The 22,036-nt window shown below is 32.6% G+C and overlaps 1 protein-coding gene across 6 annotated transcripts in view; it reads left to right on the top strand.

Annotated features, from left to right (window-relative positions):
• The window catches only part of LOC127731174 (corticotropin-releasing factor receptor 2-like), a 134,408-nt gene that overhangs the window by 98,888 nt on the left and 13,484 nt on the right, over positions 1 to 22,036 (top strand). For all 6 annotated transcript variants that reach the window (XM_052240116.1, XM_052240115.1, XM_052240120.1 and 3 more), the window contains 4 exons: positions 13,200 to 13,309; positions 15,661 to 15,779; positions 17,070 to 17,199; positions 21,581 to 21,737. In XM_052240116.1, the coding sequence (XP_052096076.1) occupies positions 13,200 to 13,309; positions 15,661 to 15,779; positions 17,070 to 17,199; positions 21,581 to 21,737 (516 nt within the window). The remainder of the gene's footprint in view (positions 1 to 13,199; positions 13,310 to 15,660; positions 15,780 to 17,069; positions 17,200 to 21,580; positions 21,738 to 22,036) is intronic.

Here is a 22,036-nt window from a genome sequence, read left to right as displayed (position 1 = left end):
ATGATAGTGTATATAAAAATAAGAAGATATGGCATAGTTGCCAATGAGACAGCTTTCCACCAGAGACCAAATGACATAGAAGTTAACAACTATAGGTCACCGTACGGCCTTCAACAATGAGCTAAACCCATATCGCATAGTCAGCTATAAAAGGCCCCGAAATAACAGATGTAAAACAATTCAAACGAGAAAACTAACGGCATGATTTATGTAAAAAAAACCTATCTGAATGCTTAGTTTAATGGTGTACTATATCTGAAGATGATAATAGAAATAAAAGTGAAAATCTATTATTATGGCTAATTACATTGTATTCTTAAGTACCCGCTGAGTTTGATTGGTGCACTATATCTGTATGCTGAGTTTGATTGGTGCACTATATCTGAAAGCTGAGTTTGATTGGTGCACTATATCTGAATGCTGAGTTTGATGGTGTTCTTTATCTGTATGCTGAGTTTGATTGGTGCACTATATCTGAATGCTGAGTTTGATGGTGTACTTTATCTGAATGCTGAGTTTGATTGATGCACTATATCTGAATGCTGAGTTTGATTGGTGCATTATATTTGAATGCTGAGATTGATGGTGTACTATATCTGAATGCTGAATTTGATGGTATTATAAATCTTATAAAAAGTCATTTTCAGGTTTAAAAAAAATGACATTTTAAATATGTTAGATTCATGCAGATTTATTTTATCTTGTTTGGTTCTCATGGCAATTCGTGCTATAGTTACAGATCGTTGGCTTATAAAAACGTGTTTCTTGTTAATTAACTACGAAGTAGTTTCGATTTCCTTTACTTGATGATTGAAAAGCTCTATTTGTACGAAAATCTCTTTATATTATTTTTCAAAATTGTTTACCACTATTTCCATGCATTCAAAAGTGCAAAGAAATTGGATATTGAACTCGTTAAACTTTAATCATCTGATGCAATTTATTTACACGGGTTAATATTTGCTGTTGTTTTTTCAAGATATCTATCGATTTATTTGACCCACTAATAAAAGCTTTCCAGTTAAATATCTGTGTGCATTAGCAATTACGACCAAAGAGGCACTCACAGACAAACAGATTAGGAACAAATACAAAATAAAAACAATTAACATATAAAGGCAAGATACCATCTACATTCACATTACATTGAAATCTAAGGATTGATGATATCCGGCAAAAATTAACACTTGGCGGTTAGAGAGGGAAATGGGACCGAATGCCATTGACGATCACTGACAACAAAAAAAACTCGGAGGTCAGGGAAATGTCAGCGAATGTCATAATAAAATGATTATTAATATTACTGTACACTTTTGTTATAACTGCACGGTTAGTCAAACATTTCCCCAATTACAAAACGGTTCGCACCCTTACAAAATATACAACATTAAGCAACTAATTATAAATAAGAATCGGAAGATATCAAAGGGACATTCAAAACTCAGAAGTCGAAGAGAAACTGAATACCATGGCAAATAACGAAAGACAAACAAGTTCACAAAACATATGTATGAGTAACACGAACCCAAACACAAACTGGGGATTATCACAGGTAAGGCTAAGCAGATCTTGCTTTACTGGTGACACCCGTCATTGTCAGTTGCAAATGATTGCTTCCTATTCAAACTTTACATGTGTTTTTATATGACGTTTTACCTTTAATAATTATAATATGTAGAATTCTAGCCAAACTCTTTAGCCAACAAGTCCGAACTGTGGCAGTCCAATTAAAATGCTTGTAATGATACTCCTCTGACCAGGAATAGCAATTTAATAGCTATTAGTGGAGAGCAGCAATGGTCGTCTTGAATCCAATAATAGATTGTTAATAGCTGGTTTCTATACTGTTGTAATTAACCTGACATTGTTACTATAATAATCGCTCTTTAATATACTTTAACTGCCCATTCAAACCAATAAGTGATCAATACATTAAGTAAATTGCTATTAGTTGTTATCAAATGATCAGATTTATAACAATAATGGCATGCGTTCTACTTTCAAATCATTACGCAAATTTTATAGAATGACTGTGCCAAAAAATTCAATGTGATAAGCCATAATAAAAATCCAATTCTTCAATACGAATAATGCAATTCTAAAATTATTAGATGTGAAAAATTTTCCTGAGCTGGAGAAAAATACATGACTTTTTAGTAATGGTTACATGGGTATGATATTCTTTGCTTAAACTTAATTATAATATGAGAGTAAAATTGAACCTCCTTACTTGGAAGTTTTTTGAGAAAATTAAGTTTAAACCCATTTATACTTATATCCTTATATTTAGATTGCTTGGCAGCCTGATAAAGACATTGTCTCAATAGTAATAATACTATAGCTCCTTTGTCTATACTGTCCATTGGTTTCTACTATTTATTGATGTTTTATGATGTTGATGTCAGAAATGTGGTCGCCTCTTAAATCTATTAACAGCACGTCTATAGGACAAAGGGGTGATAGGAAAGACCTATATTTTAGGCCATTATATCTAAAAGTAACATCACATGTATTGATTTACTGTCAGTTCAAATATTAATTTTTGTTTTAATAGTTTGCAGTGTATTGTTTTACTTGTGTATCATGTGCCTTTTCCATCCGACAGTAAAACACATGCTTCAGAGGGGCGAACGCTTGTATGTGCGGGATGTATAAATATACAGTTACGATCAGTCGGAGACGTTAAAGCCAATGTCTCGTGTAGAGAAAATATTGTACGTAACAGATACAAATAAGAAGATGTGGTATGATTGCAAATGAGACAACTATTCACCAGAGACCAAATGAAATAGAAGTTAACAACTAATGGTATTGGTGAAAAAAGCCTTGCTCTAATGTTATTGGTGAAATAAGTCTGAATCTAATGGTATTGTTAGAAATTTTCTCTTAACCCGTTCCATTGCAATCCTTGTCCCTATTCATCATACCCTCTTTTTCTAGTAGCTGTCGAATTTCCCGCTCTTTAAACCAGTCCAGCTACTTTGCCTAACCTACCTATTGGATTTATTTGATCCTGAATAACCAAAAAAAAAATCAACCAGTCAATCTTGGTCTGTTTTATCATTAAGCCATGTTCTTATCGGTTTAAATCATTTTGCAATGGTTTGTTGAATTTCATGAGATGACAATGGTCCTGTTTACTTGATTGATTGGTTGATTGGGGTGCTTTACTTCCAGTTGCAAATAGTGCATGCAAATTCAGAACAAGATTTAATTAAACCCATAAAAGAGAAAGTTAACAAGTTTTTTCTTATGGATCTATAACGTTCAGAGAGCGTTGTGCTCTCCCAAAATGAAGCATTTGATTTAATGTTCCCATTATAATTTACTGAACGTGACTACCAATAGATTTAGGCTTCTTTCTACCAATACCATAAGATTTAGGCTTCTTTCTACCAATACCATAAGATTTAGGCTTCTTTCTACCAATACCATTAGAATTAGCATTCTTTCTATCAATACCATTAGACTTGGGTCTCTTTCTATCAACACCATTAGATTTGGACTTTTTTTTTACCAATACAATTAGATTTATAAAAATAAGAAGATGTGGTATGAATGCGAATGAGACAACTTTCCACAAGAGACCCGAATGTGACCTACCGTACTAGACTTATTACCGGGTATGTACTAACATGAGCACCTGAGATCATCCCCCCCACCCCCACCCCCAGGTTTTGGTGTAGCTCGTGTTGCTCAGTCATTTGTTTTCTATGTTGTGTTTTGTGTACTATTGTTTATATAAAAATAAGATGTGGTATGATTACCAATGAGACAACTCTCCACAAGAGACCAATGACACAGAAATTAACAACTATAGGTCACCGTAAGGCCTTAAACAATGAGCAAAGCCCATACCGCATTGTCAGCTATAAAAGGCCCTGAAATTTGTCTTTTTCTTTTTTAACCATGGCGTTGCCAGTTTATTCTCAACTTAAGAGTTTGAATGTCCCTTTGGTATCTTGCCTGTCTGTTCACCAAAACCATTAGAGTTAAGCTACTTTCTCCAGTACCGTTAGATTTAAGATTTCTTACAATGCCATTAGAGTTAGACTTATTTCTACCAATACCATTAGATTGTAAGCTTTTTTGCCAATATCAGTAGATTTAGAATTCTTTCACTAATAACATTAGAGTTTGGCTTCTTTTTACCAATACCATTAGATTAAGGCCTTTTCACCAATACCATTAGAATTAGCTTTTTTCTACAAATACCGTTAGATTGAGGCTTTTTCACCAATACCATTAGATTTAGACTTCTTTCACCAATATCAAAAGATTAAGGCTTTTTCACCAATACAATTAAATTAAGGCTCATTTCACCAATACCATTATATTTAGGCTTCTTTCTACCAAAACTATTAGATTATGCCTTATTTCAATACCATTTGATCAAGACTTCGATCACCTATTCCATAAGGGTAAGGCTTCTTTCTACCAATTCCATTAAATTAAAAAAGAAAGGCAAAAGATACCAAAGGGATATTCAAATTCACAAGCGAAAGCAAACTGACAATGTCATGGCAAAAACAAACAAAAAACAAACAAAAGACAAACAACAGTACACAAAACGTAAGGTTTTTTTCACCTCTCCCATTATATTTATGCTTCCTTCACCAATATTATTAGATTTATATTTCGTTCGCCTATATCATTAGGTTAAGGCGTATTCCAATACCATTAGATTTAGACTTTGTTCGCCTTTACCATTAGGTTAAGGCTTATTCCAATACCATTAGATTAGACTTCGTTCGTCTATACCATCAGGTTAAGGCTTATTGCAATATCGTTAAATTTAGACTTCGTTCGTCTATACCATTAGCTTAAGGCTTATTCCAATATCATTAGATTTAGACTCCGTTCGTCTATACCATTAGATTAAGGCTTATTCCAATATCATTAGATTTAGACTTCGTTCGTCTATACCATTAGATTAAGGCTTATTCCAATATCATAAGATTTAGACTTCGTTCGTCTATATCATTAGGTTAAGGCGTATTCCAATACCATTAGATTTAGACTTCGTTCGTCTGAATCATTAGGTTAAGGCTTATTCCAATATCATTAGATTTAGACTTTGTTCATCTATACCATTAGGTTAAGGCTTATTCCAATATCATTAGATTTAGACTTTGTTCATCTATACCATTAGGTTAAGGCTTATTCCAATATCATTAGATTTAGACTTCGTTCGTCTATATCATTAGGTTAAGGCTTATTCCAATATCATTAGATTTAGACTTCGTTCGTCTATATCATTAGGTTAAGGCTTATTCCAATACCATTAGATTTAGGTTTTGTTCGCCTTTACCATTAGATTAAGGCTTATTAAAATATCTTTAGATTTAGGCTTTTTTATTTCGGGTGAGAAATAGAAATGGCTTTAAATAACACCAAAGAACGTGAAAGCACATATGTCTTACTATAGATAAGGATAGCTAGCATTTTGAACCGCAATTTTATTGTAATCTATTATTTAAGACAGGAAGAATCCGGTTAATCTGATATTGTATAATGTATAATCCAATCAGTCTATGTTTACCAAGTCTATGTTTTCCAGTTTGTTTCTTTAAATCAAGTAATTAATGACATAAACGAAATTACAAAAAAATCAAGACATTAGAGCAATGGAAAATCAATGAAGGTTTTGAATAATTAAACCTTTATGTGAGACATGCATTTGACTTTCTTCTTGTCACAGTAATTCTCTCTGATCATCTTATATTGGATTTTTACTTTATGGCTCCGAAAATACTTCATTCTATATTTTTCAATATACTCGTGTCAAAATGAATGGGCATGTACTTCATACATATCTATCCATAGAATACAATGATATAATACATGTGCAATTAGCGAAGTGACAAAAATATATCACACGGATTTGAAAACGGTAACAGTTAGAGAAAACCAAATTGTTCTATATAATCAAAAATTAAAAAATCTAATGGTTGGTACTTGTAGCATAGGCTCCATGTATATGAAATATTAGCATTTGATCCTTAAATAATTTGTCACATAAACACCCTTGAGATAATGACAGATCAATCTCTCTGTTTGTCTCTTTTATTAGAGTGGCCAGAGAAATGACCATTTGACCAACTGTCTGTGCGCATTTTATCAAATCCATCTGATACATCAAATCACATTGACTAATGCGTCACATAACATTGACGTATGCGTCAAATCACATTGACTGATGCGTCAAATCACATTGTATGTGCTTGTCCTGCAGATTTCCACCAGTTTTACAAAATAAATGAATAGCGATAGTTATCCGACTAACATCGTACTTTATTAGGTCTTTCCACTTTTCTGTAGAAAGACCTATTGTATTTGTTCTGATTATTATTTTTTTTTTTCTTCTTCCGCCAAACCCTTTTCTTGTGGTATAAAGTTGTTTCGCAAGATGTCGCTTAGATATTTTGGATATTATATCGCACAGTTATTGCGCTTTTCAAACTTATCTTGTTAAGCTGAAGACTTTTTTATTGTAAGAGCTATCTCCCCAAAACTGTTTTTCTTGTTAGTGTATCTCCTCCGTAACCAAAAAAGATAACGACAAAATTCTTTTTCATATTTGTTCGTTACATCCTCATAAATTTTTGGCTGATATAGATCGAAGTGATCCGGTGAAATTTTATAGGAGTTATCTACCTTTACCAAATAAATTTGTCGTTATGATTTTGTAACTCATAAATCGTAAGCCGTATAAACCTAGAGTCTTTTTATTTGAGGTCCTTGGGTCCTAACTTAGAAAATGAGGTCAAGGTCAAAAGTCAAGGTCATCTTCTACATATTAAATTTTGTTTGTTTTTGCATTTTCTCTGACACTTTTAAAGTTATATATAAAAGAACTAGTGAAAAATGTTAGCTTTATTGTGATGAAGATATGATATATTTGGTCTGAAACAATCCAATGATATCTTATAGGAGTTATTGCCCTTGAAATGTTTAATTTTAAGGTAGATTGGTTATTACATCAGATTGGTACATGATAAAGCCATAAGGTCTTTTGCAAAATGTTAAGTGACATATGACCTTGAAAAATATCAACCGGAAGTGACATTGAGTGAACCGGAAGTAGTCATTTTTGCACTTATTTCACGTAAAAGTACCTAGAAACCATATATTTTTTAAATGGGCATACATAAACCTATCATTAGACCGGAAGTGACATTCTATAACCGGAAGTAGCAAATTATCTCCCTTATTACAGGCATAAGTATAAACAAACTATATATTTTTGGAATCAGTCTGAATAAATCTATCATTTGAGACCGGAAGTGACATTTTCTAAACCCGAAGTAGCCATTTTTCACCCTTTTTACAGGCAAAAGTATACATAAACCATATATTTTTGAAATCAGTGTAAATACAGCTATCATATGAGACTGGAAGTGACATTTTCTAAACCGGAAGTTGGCAATTATCTCCCTTATTTCAGGCAAAAGTATATGGAAACCATATATTTGTTGAATCAGTATGAAGAAACCTATGATTGGACGCCAAAAGTAACTTTTGAGTAAACTGGAAATAGCTTCTTATCAATTATTTATAAAATTGATGTGGAAAGACCTTCAATTGTTCTCTGAACAATTGGTTTTTAATTTCATATTGATTTTTTGAAATATTTAATTTGTAATCAGAAGATATTTGGAATTTCCTATTGCTCAATTGAAAAGCCGCACAAAACATCATCTATGATAAAGAGAAAGATATTGGTTATAATGAATGCTAATAAGAAAGAAACATGAAAATACAAGTTACTTAAAATAAACTTTATGAGGTCGCCATACGATCTTCAACGATCTTCAAAATATCAACATTTCTAAATCGTCCGTGTTCATTTTACCGGTTTTTTTTTAATACTCGTTTTCTTTTGCTGATATTTAAATCTGTTTTTAAATATTTCGATGATACTGTATTTTTTTATAAATATTTACAAATGTTGACAAATTAGCCTAGAAGTAAAACCATTCAAAATACGTTCGCTAAATGTTATATTCTAGTTTGGTATAAGTTCAAGGTTAACCATTACGCCCAGTAACTTATCTTGTTTGGCAAAATACATTTTGTCAAAACGAAGAACTGTCATACATGTGGGAGGTTTATGCACCGATAGACATAATTACACCTACCACTTTCATTTGTAAAATGATTGTACAAAGTCAGGAATATGACAGTCAATTAACAATGGTTACAATTGCCAATTTTCCCGAACTTGTTCTGTATTATTGGACGAACATTTTGCTATATACCTTGAAGTGTACCGAACTTGTTCTGTATTATTGGACGAACATTTTGTTATCTACCTTGAAGTTTAACAAACTTGTTCTGTATTATTGGACGAACATTTTGTTATCTACCTTGAAATGTACCGAACTTGTTCTGTATTATTGGACAAACATTTTGTTATCTACCTTGAAATGTACCGAACTTGTTCTGTATTATTGGACAAACATTTTGTTATCTCCCTTGAAGTGTACCGAACTTGTTCTGTATTATTGGACAAACATTTTGTTATCTCCCTTGTAGTGTACCGAACTTGTTCTGTACTATTGGACGAACATTTTGTTGTCTCCCTTGAAGTGTACCGAACTTGTTCTGTATTATTGGACCGGAGCATTTTGTTATCTACCTTGAAGTGTACCGAACTTGTTCTGTATTATTGGACGAGCATTTTGTTATCTACCTTGAAGTGTACCGAACTTGTTCTGTATTATTGGACGAGCATTTTGTTATCTACCTTGAAGTGTACCGAACTTGTTCTGTATTATTGGACGAGCATTTTGTTATCTACCTTGAAGTGTACCGAACTTGTTCTGTATTATTGGACGAGCATTTTGTTATCTACCTTGAAGTGTACCGAACTTGTTCTGTATTATTGGACGAGCATTTTGTTATCTCCCTTGAAGTGTACCGAACTTGTTCTGTATTATTGGACGAGCATTTTGTTATCTACCTTGAAGTGTACCGAACTTGTTCTGTATTATTGGACGAGCATTTTGTTATCTACCTTGAAGTGTACCGAACTTGTTCTGTATTATTGGACGAGCATTTTGTTATCTCCCTTGAAGTGTACCGAACTTGTTCTGTATTATTGGACGAGCATTTTGTTATCTACCTTGAAGTGTACCGAACTTGTTCTGTATTATTGGACGAGCATTTTGTTATCTCCCTTGAAGTGTACCGAACTTGTTCTGTATTATTGGACGAGCATTTTGTTATCTACCTTGAAGTGTACCGAACTTGTTCTGTATTATTGGACGAGCATTTTGTTATCTACCTTGAAGTGTACCGAACTTGTTCTGTATTATTGGACGAGCATTTTGTTATCTACCTTGAAGTGTACCGAACTTGTTCTGTATTATTGGACGAGCATTTTGTTATCTACCTTGAAGTGTACCGAACTTGTTCTGTATTATTGGACGAGCATTTTGTTATCTCCCTTGAAGTGTACCGAACTTGTTCTGTATTATTGGACCGGAGCATTTTGTTATCTCCCTTGAAGTGTACCGAACTTGTTCTGTATTATTGGACCGGAGCATTTTGTTATCTACCTTGAAGTGTAAAATATTTGTTATTCTCTGTTTTATACAGTAGTATGCATTTGATTTTTACACAAGTTTTACCTCACTTCTTCTTTTATTAAATTACGTCCTTGTAATTTTCTAATAAAAAAGAGGAAAACGTCCAAATGTTTACAATGAAATAGTCTCAATTTAGACTTTGCTGAATCTTGAAATCAAATATGCTTCACTTTTCGCCCTTCGCCACTCGTGCATTAAATATATTAGTTCCTGCTCGAAAAAAGGATTGTAGAAACATCACTCTATTTTAAATGTCCATTGTGTACTGTGATATAATTACTCTCTCTTTGTAACTATATCGCCGGAATTATTTCATGATTGTTCCTTTGAGAGTACGGATATTATACAGATTTACAAGCAATCACTTGAGAAATACAGTCGACGCTTCAAACGAGATTTATTTTTTTAAACAGAAACAATTATATGACAAACTTGGAGGTTGTGTGTTGAATTGTCGTATTATTTCCAGTGCTCATGGAACAAATTAACTATTTTTCAGATATCAATATATTAATGTTTTATATAAAAATTGTCAATTATATTTGTAATTTTCTTCTCGCTTTATGTCTAATAATCTCTACACGAAAATGTTATTTTTGTCTTAATAAACATTGATATTGAAGACTAATACAGATCAGACCATCCTGTCTCAACTTCATTTATATTAGTTCTTTCATAAAATATCGTCCCATGATCATCTGTTTCCAAATCATCTTAAATTAAACATGGAGCAAGTGTTTCATTCGAATTTAGAAATATTTGTTTCTCTTAACGAAGCATTTTTAAATCTTAGAAGTTTTGGAATCGTTGAATTAATTGAACAAATGGATGAACGTTAATTGGTTGACGTTTTTTGCTAGTAAGTTCCAAACAGCATTGCCATTTGTTGTGCAAGGGTAATGATTACAAATCACAAGGATTCAAAGCCAATTGTCAAACAGTCAAGCAAGGCACACACGCACTGTATAGGAATTAATTCCATTTATCCGTTGATGTTTCCACGATACAAAATTAGTTAATGTACTTTCTGCTTTGAACGAAAAAAATAATACAACTATTAAAAAGGGCATTGAAATGTCCATTACAAAAACAGTTATGATTTATGCTTAAACTAGTATCTTAATTGAGTCAAAGTTTGTTAAAAAACAAACAAAAAAAACAAACAAACAAACTTTTAATTGTTTTCATCGTTTCATCTGTATTCATCTGTTTTACTGAATGATCTTTTTCAAATTTTTATCTCCCGCGAATTTATGTTATACATAATTCTATAGTAAATTCATTCATTGTATGGTAAAAAGAACGAACCTTGTTATGGGGAGGATTGGTGCCGTAAAACATTTTTAACCCCTCCACTTTTATGTATGTGCCTGTCAGAGACTGCGGTTCAGTGGTTGTCGTTGGTTCATGTCTGTCATATTTGTTTTTCGTAAATTACTTTGCTATAAATTAGGTCGTTAGTTTTCTCAATTGTTTTTTCTTTCATAATTTTCATGTCGGGGCCTTTTATAGCCAACTATACGGTATGGGTTTTTTCTAATTGTTGAAGGCCGTACGGTTGCATATAATTGCTTACATCCACTTCATTTGAACTTTGGTTGATAGCCGTCTCATTGGCAATCATACCACATCTCCATATTTTTCACGTGTTCTATATACTGTTACCGTCGTACATTATTTCCGGGGATTGTAAGCTATATAGTTTATAAATATCTTTAATTGATACCAATAAACTTATTGTTCTCTACAGAAAAAAGAAACCTTATTTTAACTCGTTCGAGTATTTTATCATTGTTATAATTTAGACATAATTTTGGATAATGATTGGCTTTAAGTTAAGGATTATAATAGAACTTCATTCATCCGTTAAGCTGCGAAGGAGAGAATTTCCTTTTGTAAAAATATCCTTCAGAATATTTTTACTGCAAAACAAAATGTTCATTTTTTCGCACATCTCCCATTGTTATCATTAAAAGTTAATCTTTAGATGTTTTGATATTTTTTTTAAATTCTTCCATTCCATATGTATTAATTGATAAAGGTTTTATTCTATTTCCACCATTATATACAATTTTAACTTGGTTTCTTATTCTTATTTTGAACCACTTGCATTATGTATTAAAAATATAAAAAAGGAGATATCGGGTATACTTCAAAGAGACAGTTACCAAACAACACAAAGAAACAATTGGACATCTAGAGGTCAACATACGGTCACCAATAGTAGACACGTGTCTTTATAATATATCAAGCTCTCAATCGCTCCCACTCTAAAAAGTGTTTATTAGAATAAACAGATACTACCCAAAACAATTAGTTAAAGGTTTGGCACTCTCAAAATATAACTTTTTTGAGTAGAGCGAAAGAAGATCCAATTCTTCATATTTGGTATTTCATATTACAGACCTATAATTTCCTTTATTTCCTCTTCAGTTATTGTTGTTGGAGAATTTGTTGTGTTATCATTTGACAATAACTATTTCTGTACCAAGCAATTTACATTATATACACAGATAAAAACGATATTGTTTTGTGCGTAGTCAATTGGACCATCACCATATTTAACGTGGAGGTAGACTTCGCAACATTTGGTTCTTTGAAGATGGATGAAGTGTTAATATCTACAGACAATTTCTAATAATTATCATTTTTTTTTATTAAATTTGAAGTACGACTTCGTTGCATATAAGATTCATCAGCATGCAAGTACTCATTAACTGTCTTTCTTTGTGGATGTATTTCAAATATACTGACTTTATATCCTTATTTTCATGAACAACGATCAGAACGTTTTCTTCATCGATGGTACCTTAATAATTGTTTAACATTTTCGAGTAAAACTTGCAGCTGATACTCCATTCGTGTTTTATCGTCCTGCATATGCATGCTACAATACTATATAGTATGGATTTGTGCATTGCTGAAGGCTGTAAGATAACCTAAAATTGCTTAAACCCACGTTATTTGGACCCTTTTTGGATTGTCTCATATATATGCTATAATTGCAAGTGGGCGTTAAGCAATCAATAATCATTCAATCAATCCAGCCATATTGAATCGTGTACACACATGTATTTGAAGTTAATAAAGCATTTGAGTGTTTTATCTTGAAATATCCACCGATTAATTAAAAGTCAAGTACCTTTACATGTATATATGATTGCAAACATGGCAATAGGTTAAATGCCATGATGTTTATAACGAAACAATCAAAATAATCTTCGATTTGTTATCAGATGTGTTTTTGCTGCATTTGAAAGCATTTATAATATAGATATAATAAATATATTACGATTTTGAAGACATTTCGACCCTGACTGACTCAACTTATGGCTTAAAATGAAGATAAACGGTAACTGCATGGAGAACTCTATTCGAAATATTGATGATGCACAAAAATTACCTCAATTCTATAACGAATCTGTTTATATATAAAGATATAAAATAAAACAATACTAGTTTGTATAGTAAATACTTCATTATTGAAAACTGGAAATTTGTATTATCAGTCACATCATACCAGTAGATATGGATAGAAAATGATCTGAAAATGAGACGTTATTTTCATTTTATTCGATTTTAATCTTTTTTATTTAATTTTTGCAGATTATGCTGTCGCCTACAAAACGTGCTACGCTGACGGAAACTGGTCGCGGACAGATTACAACGCATGTTTTCCTTTTATTCCAACGGATAACCCAATATCAGGGAGACATGTAAGTTATCTCACTTTATTACTTTATGAAAACATATTGAACACTTTAGGTCACAGCTTTTAACAGTCAAGACCTGATCTGTTTCTTTTGTTATCCCTTTGAAGCATGCGCCATATCGCCTTTTATTCATGTTATATACTATTAGAAGTTCTTCATAGTTGGAAGAAATAAGCCATTTTGATCAATAAAGTTCTGAATAAATAAACTTTTATTTTTGGGTCATCAAATATCAGAAATAGACATGGCAGATTTATTTGCGGGAGTAAGACGGTTTAATATTGCACGTTTGGAATGCTACCATTTTCGAAATTACGGTCAAGTCTTTATTGGTAAGTCGTCATACGTCGGTTTGATGTCAATTTGGTATATATCTCGCATCTCTTTAGTTCATACCCAATGATATTACAGTATTAAATTATGAAATCAGTTGCAATACTTCAAAAACGGTTTTATAACAAAATAAATAAGGAAGTACACCACTAATTCATGGCCGTATTGCTTTCTATGTTAAATTCCTCAATTTCAAGCAGGCACAGCTCTTTTGTTTTAAGTTGAAATAAAGTGACAATCATTGCATGACAAAGCAACACTTTATGGTGCCTTGTACTGAAAAAATCAACATACCTTTAATGGCATATGAGAAAGAACTGGTTCCCGGAACTTCGGATGTACCAAAAAAACAGGTACTTCAGATCTGACAAACAGGCAAAATGTACCCTCTATTTAAAATTTCATGCAATTTTTTTTATTATTCAAAATTATAAGTCAAAAAGTGTTCTACAATGATCACCAGTCATTCAGCTTTCATTTGATACCAAAATTACCTAAATATTCTACATATTTTGAACGTTACACCCATGCGTAGGAACTATTTTGTGTTAAATATGTACTACTTTCTGGTATGTGCTTTCTGACCGGGCCCGAATTAGTGGTGTTACACCTATAAGCAATTGCCAAGGTTGCTATTACATCCTACAAGCAGAAACAAAAGAACACGTGACAAGGTAGCTATTACATCCTATTAGCGGAAACAAAAGGACACGTGACAAGGTAGCTATTACATCCTACAAGCAGAAACAAAAGGACACGTGACAAGGTAGCAAGCAGAAACAAAAGGACTCGTGACAAGGTTTACAAATGCACTAGCTACAGAACACATGAAAGATGGAGTTTTAACCCAATCAAATCATTCTGTACTCTGTAATATTTTTGGACATGTTTTCTCGAAAACCGGTAGCATTAACGTTTTTCTTCTTTCCTATCTTTGTCTTTCCATAATAAAGATCGAGTGCAGTTGAAATTGTTCAATGAAGCACGAACTTTAAATCGGATAAGAATATATAACCATTTCTTCATTGAAATATTTTGCTTCTCGATTTAAACATTTCATGCTCAATGTGCGTCATTTCTCCTGTATAACAATCATTTTTCTTTATTTCAATGCATTTCAATTCAGTAAATACAGATCTCTCATACAAAGAAACTTAATCCGATTTCTATCTTAAAATGTTACAATGGTTTTTATTACCAATATTAATCTGAAACGGAAGAGAAACATTTGTTTTGGCCAAGTTATCCCTCAGAAAACAATTTGAAAATTTATAAGCTATTTTGTTCCTCACGATTTTCTTAACTGATGAACTTTAAATTCTTAGAGAAAGTAGTAATTGCATTGCCTTGAATTCAATCAGCTGATATAAACCGATGGTTTTGCGGTTGTAATTTATCTATTTTGCATCCTTTTCCACTGGTTTTCACATGTATGAAGTGTAACAATTGTGAGTTGCAAGAAATAAACGTTATATTGGAAATGCCACTGCATTTTTCTCTCCTATGGTCTTTGAAGAGTGTTTTTCAACTTATACTCCACCACACATCTGCTTTTCTTCGCATTGTACGTGTAATGACGGATATCTGTTATTCTTCGCATTGCACCTGCAATGACGGATATCCCTCATTCTTTGCATTGTACGTGTAATGACGGATATCTGTTATTCTTTGTTTTGCACGTGTAACGGCGGATATCTGATATGATTTGCATTGCACGTGTAATGAAGGATGTCTGTTATTCTTTGCATTGTACGTGTAATGACGGATATCTGTTATTCTCTGCATTGCACGTGTAATGACGGATATCTGTTATTCTTTGCATTGTACTTGTAATGACGAATATCTGTTATTCTTTTCCTACTTCCCATGTAACTTAGTTTTACGAATATTTAAGTAATTTTTATGACGGATGTTTCCTTTTTATTCCTATTGCAGGATGAATCAGAAGAATATAGAACCATACAAAGTAACAAAGCCGATGTAACACAGAATACTGATTACCTCTTTTTCTTCTTTTTCAGCCTCCACCCGATGAATATGAAAGTCATATTGCCCGTATTATGACGGATATATATTTTGTCTTCAGTATTATATCGCTGTTATTTCTACTTATTTCAATATTTATATTTATATACTTTAGGTAAGTAAATTTCACCTAGTTATAAGAGTATAGATATCAATGAACTAGATAATTTGTCACATTTTCTCTTATTTTATTTCGACCCGAACCAGTTGTTTTTAATGTATTCGCTTGTTCACAGATATAATTTGTCGAAATTTAATTATGATTATGACTGTAAATTCTCTTGTCATTCATTACTTTTTGTTATTGTAATGGCACGAAAAGGGGTTAGAATTATAACTTTTAAATAACTTTATCAACGGAGAATCCTATGTTTGCATTCAATTTGTTGTAAATGCCATTATAATTTGTGCTCTCCATTCAGAGTACCATAATTCGGTGTAAATGCCATTATAATTTGTGCTTTCCATTCAGAGTACCATAATTCGGTGTAAATGCCATTATAAGTTTGTGCTCTCCATTCAGAGTACCATAATTCGGTGTGAATGCCATTATAGTTTGTGCTTTCCATTCAGAGTACCATAATTCGGCGTAAATGCCATTATAGTTTGTGCTCTCCATTCAGAGTACCATAATTCGGTGTAAATGCCATTATAATTTGTGCTCTCCATTCAGAGTAACATAATTCGGTGTAAATGCCATTATAGTTTGTGCTCTCCATTCAGAGTACCATACTTCGGTGTAAATGCCATTATAGTTTGTGCTCTCCATTCAGAGTACCATAATTCGGTGTAAATGTCATTACAGTTTGTGCTCTCCATTCAGAGTACCATAATTCGGTGTGAATGCCATTATAGTTTGTGCTCTCCATTCAGAGTACCATAATTCGGTGTGAATGCCATTATAATTTGTGCTTTCCATTCAGAGTACCATAATTCGGTGTAAATGCCATTATAATTTGTGCTCTCCATTCAGAGTACTATAATTCGGTGTGAATGCCATTATAGTTTGTGCTTTCCATTCAGAGTACCATAATTCGGTGTAAATGCCATTATAGTTTGTGCTCTCCATTCAGAGTACCATAATTCGGTGTAAATGCCATTATAATTTGTGCTCTCCATTCAGAGTAACATAATTCGGTGTGAATGCCATTATAATTTGTGCTTTCCATTCAGAGTACCATAATTCGGTGTAAATGCCATTATAATTTGTGCTCTCCATTCAGAGTACTATAATTCGGTGTGAATGCCATTATAGTTTGTGCTTTCCATTCAGAGTACCATAATTCAGTGTAAATGCCATTATAGTTTGTGCTCTCCATTCAGAGTACCATAATTCGGTGTAAATGCCATTATAGTTTTTGCTCTCCATTCAGAGTAACATGTTGTGTTTTTTTTTTATTTACAGGTCTTTACATTGTCACAGAATAACAATACACATCCATATGTTTATATCATTTGTTATCAAATTTGTCATTATTATTGTCATGGTTGAGCCGGGTGTTACAAAAAGATCCAGTGGTACATATAAAGATATTGTAAGTATTAATTGGAATAACTTAATGTTATAATGTACTTTACGTTATTCATGATAAAGTAAAAAGCGAAGTAGGTAAATTGAATTTCATCCAGGTGACACATCTGGAGTAGGTATTATCTGCTTACCCTTCCGGAACACCTGCGATCACCGTATATTCCGTCTCTGATTTGCAGGACACCTACCCCCTTTTGTATATATTGTAAAGTTCGCGTTTTTTTTTGTAGGGAAAGCACACAATTCGTTTGAGTAACAAACTATAATAAAAGCGTGACATTAGGAATTGTCCTTTTAGAATATAATTTTGTCGGTTTACTTTTAATCATCCTTTAAATGATCAAACTCTCGTTATTTACACCAAACTGCCTTTAGCTGAAAAAAATGCATTTTGATTAAATAATGTTTTTATTTACTTAAAACACATTATATTATACAATTTCTATGTTTTTACAACATTAAGGTTCTATTTTGGTTGAAAGCGGGTCGATGTAACGGTAATGTGTCAAAGCTCGTTGTCAGGAGATTGTAGGCCATATAACATGCTTTACTGTAATTACATCGTATCGTTTAGTATGTAAACTAAACGTATGACGAACAAGTACTATCTTTAACAAAAATATCCGAAACATTTAGATTGGAGAATTTGTTTAAAAGAATCAAGTTTATGACTTTTTGATCATTTTAAATTGGCCTAAATTTGAGGGTTAAAGTCTGACAATTCTAACAATTGACATTAATATGATTTAACATCTTGAAATAAAGTGGTTAAGAATCTGGAATAGAAAATACATTTATATTCAATTGTACATATTTCAAATAACGAAATGTCAATGATAACTATACAAGGATAAACCAGGAAGTAAGAGTCATTATTTAGTCCATGTAATTGAGTTAGAGTCATAATTTGGCCAATGTAATTGAGTAAGAGTCATTATTTGGCCCATGTAATTGAGTAAGAGTTATTATTTGGCCCATGTAATTGAGTAAGAGTCATTATTTGGTCCATGTAAATGAGTAAGAGTTATTATTTGGTCCATGTAATTGAGTAAGAGTCATTATTTGGTCCATGTAATTGAGTAAGAGTCATTATTTGGTCCATGTAATTGAGTAAGAGTTATTATTTGGTCCATGTAATGTCCATGTAATTGAGTAAGAGTCATTATTTGGCCCATGTCATTGAGTACGAGTCATTATTTGGCCCATGTCATTGAATAAGAGTCATTATTTGGCCCATGTCATTAAGTAAGAGTAATTATTTGGCCCATGTCATTGAGTAAGAGTCATTATTTGGTCCATGTCATTGAGTAAGAGTCATTATTTGGTCCATGTCATTGAGTAAGAGTCATTATTTGGCCCATGTCATTGAGTAAGAGTCATTATTTGGCCCATGTAATTGAGTAAGAGTCATTATTTGGCCCATGTAATTGAGTAAGAGTCAATTATTTGGCCCATGTAATTGAGTTAAAGTCATTTTTTGGCCCATGTAATTGAGTTAGAGTCATTATTTGGTCCATGTTATTGAGTAAGAGTCATTATTTGGCCCATATCATTGAGTTAGAGTCATTATTTGGCCCATGTAATTGAGTTAGAGTCATTATTTGGTCCATGTCTTTGAGTAAGAGTCATTATTTGGTCCATGTAATGGAGTAAGAGTTATTATTTGGCCCATGTTATGGAGTAAGAGTCATTATTTGGCTCATGTAATGGAGTAAGAGTCATTATTTGGCTCATGTTATGGAGTAAGAGTCATTATTTGGCCCATGTAATGGAGTAGGGTCATTATTTGGCCCAATATAATTGAGTAAAAGTCATTATTTGGCCCATGTAATTGAAAAAATACCCAAATTACTCAAGCCTTTCAAATTTATGTTTATTTCATTGATAAATGAGCAGGTTAATTTCATCTGGACATTTAAGTGCAGAAAGGTAACTTGTGTCGTCATAATCCTGTTGAAATTGACACATTTGACCAAAAATTACCATTTTACTCATGCCTCGTTCACACGGACATTTAATTCGAATTGAATTCGAATCGAATGCGAATCGAATTCGCTAATCGCGTTCACACACTCTTCTTTTTTAATTCGAATTGATTCGAATTGGCTAAATCGCATTATCCAATTCGCATTAGAAATGCGTTTTTGTTAATACGAATTAAAATTTAACGTCGTTCGGACAGTAAAGCGAATTTAACGCGCATTGCAATTCGAATTAGAATTTACGTTTGGACGTAAAACGTTTCGAATGCGAATTAAACTAATTCGAATTAGTTAATGCGAATCGAATTCGAATTACGTGTGAACGCAGCATTAGATTCACTGCTGTATTTATTCATGGGACAAAATTACTATACACAATGGACAAACCCAAAGCAAAAATCCACCATCTGTTTTGCTGTTGTTAGCCATTTGTATGGTAGAAAGGATCAAGTCAACTAGTTTGAAAAATGTAATGACAATAAAACGCCCCTTTTGATGTTGATCCTTAGCAGAACATGATGTAAATGTTTTCACATGGCAATCTCTTGTATCAATTTACTTTGTTAACAACTCATGCTAAATACAGTATCTTTTTTGCCGACACTAATTCAGAGAAATACCTGATAATGGCGCGATATTATATATACCTAATCATGGCGCGATATTAGGGACGTATCATTTTTTACCTGGGAGGGGGCTGGTCATTTTGAAATCAAAAATACAAAATTTCTTGATCCCCCATAATATTTCACTATTTTTATTTGATCCCCCCCCCCCTGTGAAAACATTTAAAAAATGTGATCCCCCCTCTATTAAACATGCCAAAATTTTAACATGCAAAACACTTATCATTTTATTTCACGAACATATTGAAAATGAAATATTCTCAGTGGATTGAGTCCAAAAACATATTTGAGGGAAAATTGCCTTGAAATAGGGCTCTTCCATGAATATTAGAAGTTGAGCAAGCCAGTGCTTTGAGTAGCTTATTCTGACTTTTTTTCTAATTTCCTATATTGGGCTATTAAAGAAAACTTGATCCTAAGTAACTCTGTAAAAATTTACATTAAAAAGTTAACTTTTCGAAACAGTAACAACACATTATTTACTAAGAGGGGTCTATTATATGTTCCTCTCTTGAACGCTGCTTAAACTTAAGGCCTTATTGAAACCTCCATTGAGTCGCTAAACTTTTATATGGATAGTTCATTTCAGCTTGAACAATTCAATTACTCATTTATTGTCACATTTCATTCATAAATGTGTGATAGTAACCTCAAAATTTAGATTTATTAGCCTAAAAAGTACAAATTTTGAGGGAGTGTGAGGTACATGTATAAATGGAGTCAAAGGGATCTTGTAATGAAAACAAAAAGATACATAATGGTTGATCATCATCTCAGAATCATCTTTTGTATCAATATTCAACTGTTTGTATGCAATATTTAATCATTTATTGGAGAAGATATTGCTCTACACTATATTCTTTCATGATGCGGCGTGATTTGTATTTTTGGACAAAATTTTGCACAAATCGCTGAATGCAGATTTCGTTTTAATTTATTTTTAATTTCTCTCAAACTATTAAGCTGATTATAACAAAACTTGGCAGTAATGCTTGTCAATTTAGTGATCGAAGTGAGTGAAATATAACGACTGAATAATTCGGATTATGAAGCACCTATGCATTTTATATGGGACAAAATGACACAAAATGGCAGCTTCCTACATCACCAAAGTCTTGTGATGTCTTACTTAATTGTATATGAATGGTGTTAAAGATATATTTTCGATTTGACTGTTTTATAATGTTCTTCTTGATATTTTGTCTCTTGAAGTACATTTGTATATGAACTACTAATTTCCATGTGCAAAAAATATTGATCCCCCCACTTTGAATTTATAAAAAATTTGAACCCCCCTTTTCCACATACAGAAAAAAAACTTGATCCCCCCCCTGCATTTTGACCAGCCCCCCCCCCCCCCTTCCCAGATAAAAAATGGTAAGTCCCTTATATATACCTGATAATGGCGCGATATTATATATACCTGATAATGGCGCGATATTATATATACCCGATAATGGCGCGATATTATCTTTAATCACATCCCAGAACAGAATTTATACAAATTTTTCTTGTAGGTCTATCCTGATATACAAGATAATTAGCTAATTCTTGTCCTTTGCTTGTTTACCATCTATCTAATTGTAGACCTACAAATATGAAAATAAGGAGATGACTTTTGTAATAAAATTCACATTCTAAGTGAGAATTTAACTGCGAGTTGTTTTTGGCGAATATATAGGATGGGGGTCTATTATATGAAATCCCACTTATCACCCCGACTTTTGTACTTCTCTTCTTCATTGAAGAGGTTTTGATGTATTGTTTATCGTTTTAGGAATGGTTATGTAAGACGTTGATAGCCTTACGAGAGTATGGAAATACATCTAATATGTACTGGATGTTTGTAGAGGGGATGTATCTACATAACCAGATAGCTGCTGCTGTATTTAGTACTGAGGCACCATTTAAACTATTCTGTTTTATAGGATGGGGTTAGTTCTGGAGTTAACTCCCTTTAAATAACAAAAGATGTATTCTGTTTTATATAATGAAAAAAGTTTCGGAGTTCGCATTCTTAATTATTTTGTTTTATAGGGCAGGGCAGAGACATATAAAGCCATATTTCTCTGAGTGTGGAAAATTCCACAGTTAGCTTTAAATTATTCGTTTTATTGAATGTCCTCTGGTGAATAGTTGTCTCATTGGCAATCATATCACATCACGTTAATTCGTGACTTAAAATTAGAAAGTAAAACATGTATCGTAAAAAAGTATAACAAAAATATCGAAC

Source organism: Mytilus californianus, unplaced genomic scaffold (assembly GCF_021869535.1).
Source record: "Mytilus californianus isolate M0D057914Y unplaced genomic scaffold, xbMytCali1.0.p SCAF_2, whole genome shotgun sequence".
NCBI lineage: Eukaryota > Metazoa > Mollusca > Bivalvia > Mytilida > Mytilidae > Mytilus > Mytilus californianus.
Note: the sequence above shows the minus strand (reverse complement) of the source record. Positions and strands in the feature narration are given on the sequence as shown.